Here is a 6,000-nt window from a genome sequence, read left to right on the forward strand (position 1 = left end):
TGCTTGTCACTTCATAGCCACTAACACATGGACCCACATTTCAATACATAGCCTCTCCTTTTTCAAAGAAGCCTTCACAAAACCCATGTTAGTACTTATGTGGGGTACCTAGGGTCTCTTATAACACTCTAACAGACATTCCCATGGCAATCATCTGCCACCTACTGGGACATTATATCCTTTAGAATGTTAATTTTAGGGAATAAGTGCTTTTAGAGCTGATACTCTCCTTTACTGTAAATACAGTAGGTAGAGAATTGATATGTTTATGGCAATCACCAATGACAGGTATATTAGATCTCTCATTGGAAAGAGGGGGTTGGAATATTTGTAAAATGTAGTCTCATGCCTTTCTGTGCTTTATGTGGGGGACAAAAGCCCTCTCAACCTTATCAAATATCTGTCTGGTGCCAAGTTGGGGCAGATGATCACCATGATAAGCCACTCTTTCAAATGATGGATATCATTCCCCTCTCTCCCTCCATAGAAATGTCTAATATTTAAAGGGCAAGCAATTACTATTTTTCATGGTGATCATCTGCATCCTAGGGGATATTTGTCCCCTTATTTGAAAAAGGGTCACTTTACCCTATAGGTTAAATAGGTGAGAGTTAGTGGCTTCTTTATAGCCCCCTTCCCCCAGACCAAAATTCCAAGTATTTTTTGAAAGATAAACACTGAAATGGTTTGTACATTATGTTTTACATATCTAAAGTATATATTGATTTTTGTTTTGAATTAGGAAGCCACTATTACCTAGTAGTCACCTACTTGTCACTGAAGGGGTTACTTGGGGGTGGTATAAATGATCCCATAACTGCTCTTACTGGAAATGTTTTATATAGGTCAACATAACTAATAAATGTACACATGGTGCACCTGATTTTAAATTAATAACATATTTAAATATATTAGAATTTGACTCCCCTATTCTTTTGCATGTTTCAAAGTTGAGGATAGTGGGTAGCTTTTAACTTTAAAATATAAATGTAAAATGTGGTTGAATTCTGTTCTTGCAGCTTATCAACAAAATATGGATTGTGTGAAAGTTTTGCATCTTCTTCTTTCATATTTCTATAGTTGACGACAACAACAAAAAAGTGATGTTTTCACCTTAGACATCTGGTTTATATATAGCTAGAGGGAGCTATTTATGCTTAAATCAGGGACCGCATGTGTGCATAGCGCCAGTCACCAGCTATGTTCACCTCCGTTTGGCAATTTATTGCTGCTCTAAAGCTGACTTTAATTATGCATTTAATCAAATTGTAGTGATAACTCATAGTTCTGTTTAAGCAATAGAGTATTTTATTATTGCCCTTTATATCCCTTTAAATTCGAAAGGGACATACAGCTCAATTTTTTTCTTTCATGATGAACGACACAAAATTGATAATAGAAGTAAATTGGAATTTTTTAAAAAATTGTATTCTCTGTCTGAATCATTTTTTAAAAATGTGTGTTTTATGTCCCTTTTAAATTATTTTTTAAATTTTTACTTAAAAATATTTTTTTATGTATAGCATGCCATGGTTACAAACCTTGTTGCAACCACTGCTATCCATTTAAAGGTAAGGAGCTAAAGTTTCTATAAAGACTAAAATATAAGAAAGAAGTAAATTGCATAATAAAATAACATTTAAATGCTTGTTTAAAGTTGTATGCTCTATCTGAATCATGAATGATTAATTTTGGCTTCCATGTATCTTAAAGGGATATGAAATCCAATTGTTTTCTTTCATGATTCAGATATAGCATGCAATTTTAAGCAAGCATTTACATTTTGGGAATCTCTTCAGCAAGAGCTTAAACCCCAGGACAGGTAGAAGCATTCTTATGTACATTTAAAGGGATATTAAACCCTAATTTTTTCATGATTCAGATAGAGCATGCAATTTTACGCAACTTTCTAAGTTATCAATTTTTTTCTGCCCTCTTTGTAATTTTTTTTGGAATAGCAGGAATGTAAGCTTAGGAACCAGTCCATTTTTCAGGGTTCAGCACCCTGAGTAGCGCTTGCTGATTGGTGGCTACATTTAGCTTAAAATTGGATGCTCTATCTGAATCATGAAAGAAAGAAAATGAGGGTTTCATATCCCTTTAAATGTACATAAGAATGCATATACCTGTCCTGGAGTTTAAGCCCTTGCTAACAAGATTACCAAACGTTGTTGACGCTGGTGTTTTCCATTAATCTTTCCTATAGCTTGGGTCTCACCGCAAGCAGCAAGACCGCACTATTATAGCCTCCCTCCCTTCTACAGATGTCCTGAGTGGTCCCGCGCTATTGAAAAAACAAGCCCCATAGAAAGGCCAGCAATGTACAGGGTATGTTGCTGGTCATTAAAGGGTTAAAGTGGTTCTGGGCAAGGAAATGGTAGACTTTTTGTTACTGTGCCTAGCTTTTGTATGTTTGAGTTTTTAAGATATGGCATTAAAGGGAAATAATGGAGCAGTAATAAAAAAAAAAACATACACGCCCACTGATTGGCTCAGTTGCCATGTAGCGCTCCAGACCAGTCAAAAAGTAATTTTTTATTTATGCAATAGAAATCATTTAAAGTGTTAGACAAGCTTTTAAATCTGTTATTTTGCTAGTAAAATATATATTGCTTCCAGGGCTGGGACGCACGCCTTGAAAAGCCACTTGAATGTTGATTATCTTAAAGGGACACTAAAGTCAAAAGAAAACTTTCATGATTGAGGTAAAGCATGCAAATAAAAATATCAGAATGTGCACAATCTTTTTATATGCACACTTTTTGGGGCACCAGCTCCTACTGAGCATGGGCAAGAGTGCACGGTATATACGTATATGTTTTGTAATTGGCTGATGGCTGTCTTTTTATTACGCATTTGACAATTCTATAATGCTACTACTGTATTTAATGTTCCTTTATTTAGCCCCTTTACTGTGGCCAGTTAGGGACAGATATAAAAAAACTCCTGCACATATCAACCAATCACTATAATCATGTAGGAATGTCAGGGTTCAGCATTCCACAAGATGCACTCCAGCCTATCTGGAGGAAGGAAAACACTTCAATTATCAGAGTCAAAGTAAGGTAAACTTTGGTGAATGAAAGCCCGTTTTTTAAAAATACTATTAAAAACAGGGGCACTTTCATTCATCAAAGATTACAAAGCAGCCGTTTTGGTTAAAAACTTAAAACTTTTTTTCATTTCACAGCCAGAGCAGCTTCCCCCTCCTGGAAATCCTCTCTTCACATGTTATCAATGACTAATCCGGCTTCCTCCAATCACGGCTTTCCCCCCAGGGTGGTCATTGCCTGAGGCCATGCTGTGGTTGGAGGAAGCAGGATTAGTCATTGATGACGTGTGAAGAGAGGATCTCCAGGTGGGGGAAGCTGCTCTGGCTGTGAAAAGAAAAAAAAGGTAAGTTTTTAATCAAAAACGGCTGCTTTGTAAACTTTGATAAATGAAAGTTCCCCTGTTTTTAATAGAATTTTTAAAAAACCGGCTTTCATTCACCAAAGTTTACCTTACTTTAAATTACAGCAAAAGTAGGCAAAGTTAAAAATGCATTGCAGTTTTCTTTTAATTATGCCTAATGAAATATTTTATGGCGAATTACATTTTGAGTGTATTGCCCTTTAACTACGTATTTAACCCTATTTACAGGGGATAAATAAATAGTTATTTGCAAGCTATAGAGCCATTTTTATTGTCTTTTTTTTGTCCCTTTTAGCAGCACATTTTATATGCACACATGCCCATACATCTTGCTCAACCTCTTTTGTGTCTGCATCTTTACATACAAAGTGTGAGATGCACGTGCGTTTAGGAAGGTTTTGTATATACAGAAAGGGTGAGTGTGTGTGAGATGTACTTGTGTCTGCGGCTGTCCCCCTGCTGCTCCCAGCTGTTTCCTGTTATCTCTCAGCCAAGTAAACTTAAGAATATATTCAAGTTTCAGAAACTACTGAACGGAACTCAGAAATCTTTACATAAAAAGAAAGAACCTCTTGGGGCCCATACTGCAAATGGGACAGAGAGCCAGAGATCTTTCATTAGACTAGCGTGTAAAAAAACAAAACAGGTTGACCCTTAGCTACTTAGGAGATTTTGTGTGGGTTGGGTTTAGAATTCATAATTGAATTCATAAGTATATTCTATCTAGATATACAGACATACACATATATACACACACAGTCTATGTGTGTCCGTTCTCAGCCATAACACCAGCTGCAAGTCATTAAACGTGTGAGATCATTTCTTCCTGTAGAGAGAGAGAAACAGAGAGGATGCAGACAGTGAGGTTAAGGGACAGAGACAAGGAGACAAGAGAGAGGATGAGTGCGTTATATAAGGAGAGGACAGAGACTGTCAGAGTGTGAGACAAGGAGGTTAGAAAACACTAAACAGATCTGTTAGACACTATAGAAGAAAATTGTAAAAAAAACAAAAAAACACAGAAAACAAGGGAAGCGATGCAGAAACCAAAAAAGGGGGGAGAAGGATACAAAAAAAAAAGATGTTTAAATAAATCTAAGGGAACAAGAGAACCACAGCTATAGATGTAACACTTAGCGTCAAGGACTAGCCTTGCTGACACATTATGTGACAATTCTCCATAGAAACACTGCAGAGATGTTCTGGATTCTATTTTGCAGACTGGTGCACAGATCTGACACTGTCTAGCCATTATCAACCCTTTCTCACATGGATTAGCACTGGATATTATTGCTCAATATTGACCCAATCAATGTCTCTGCTCCCCCCCTCACACAAAACAGCGCCACACTGTACCCCAAGACAAATTCACATTGGCTCAGACTGCTCAAAAGGAAATGTTCTTGTGGAGGAACAGATTACTCTTAATTAAAAACAGACTGTGAGAAAGCACAAAGAAAAGAAGAAAGAGAGTGAAAACAGAAAAGAGATTGAGGCATATCTGTGTAGGAACAGGAGGTTTCTAGTGAGTGAGACAGTGGCAGATGCAGCAGTGCCACCCTCACCATGTCTCGCTGCGGATGTGCAGTCACATTTCTATGCAGATCGCCTGTGCAGCTGTCTCGTGCTGTACTCTGCCGCTCACTTGATTACACACTTTCATGCAGCTCTCTCAGGTTCCCTCCTGCACTCCATGCTCTCTCGTCCTCTGCCTGCTTTCTCTCTGCACACACTGGGGGACCTGTAAGGGGGTTTGCTAAAGCACAGCACCCCCTCCCCTCTCCGCCTCTTGCTCTCTGCTTCTCAGTTTGCCTTTACAGCCTCTCTGTTCTTTTTTTCTTCCAACAGCCTTTTTTTTGCTGCCTATCACTCCCTCCCTCCTCCTTTCACCAATGATGTTCTGTTCTCCTCTGTAGGTACTTTCACGTTCAGTCTGTCCATTTTTTTTAGTTATTTCTGTGGCTGCATTTGATTTCCTTGATCCTCTATCTGATTTCCTCTCTCTTATTCCACCCCCCTACTGTTTTCCTTTGCACCCCCCTCCGTTTACTTTCTCATATTCTGTCCTCCCTCATTTGCTTTTTTTTTCTTTAACTTCTTCCCCCTGTAACTCACAGCAGTCACTTTTTCTGCTTTCACTTCCCTTTCTGTAACTTTTTTCACCCATTCACTGCATATTCGCATTTCTGCTCCTTTGCTTCTAGTTTCTCCCAGTCCCACTCATAAGTTTCCTCTCACACTTGATTCAGATATTTAGGGAAATGTTTCAGATTTTCTCAGAGATGAAATTAACAAACCCTCCTTTGTTTCAGCGTCCAAGGTCACACGGAAAGTTTGCATCACTGAGTGGCTTTATGTATATATCTTCCTTGTTCTTTAGATTGGCTCTGTCGCAGTTTGTCTCCCTTTACATATCCAGTTCTGCAGCTGTCTGTGAGAGAATTATGCTTAGGTGATTATAAACGGTATCACTCTAATCCTCATGTAATTCCTTAGTCTTTTTTTTATTCATCAGACATCTTAGACATAACCACAGGGATGTAATTTGGCCTAGGGCTGCAGGATTTATGGGGAACAGTGCATTTT

The 6,000-nt window shown here is 38.1% G+C and overlaps 1 protein-coding gene across 1 annotated transcript in view; it reads right to left on the reverse strand.

Moving 5' to 3' along the window:
* The window catches only part of ARHGEF40 (Rho guanine nucleotide exchange factor 40), a 139,761-nt gene extending 134,103 nt beyond the window's left edge, over positions 1 to 5,658 (reverse strand). The window contains exon 1 of the mRNA XM_053702226.1: positions 4,980 to 5,658. Within this exon, the coding sequence (XP_053558201.1) occupies positions 4,980 to 4,982 (3 nt within the window). The 5' untranslated portion in view covers positions 4,983 to 5,658. The remainder of the gene's footprint in view (positions 1 to 4,979) is intronic.
* Positions 5,659 to 6,000: the final 342 nt, after the last annotated feature.

The sequence above is a fragment of the Bombina bombina genome, chromosome 2, assembly GCF_027579735.1.
Source record: "Bombina bombina isolate aBomBom1 chromosome 2, aBomBom1.pri, whole genome shotgun sequence".
NCBI classification, from domain to species: domain Eukaryota; kingdom Metazoa; phylum Chordata; class Amphibia; order Anura; family Bombinatoridae; genus Bombina; species Bombina bombina.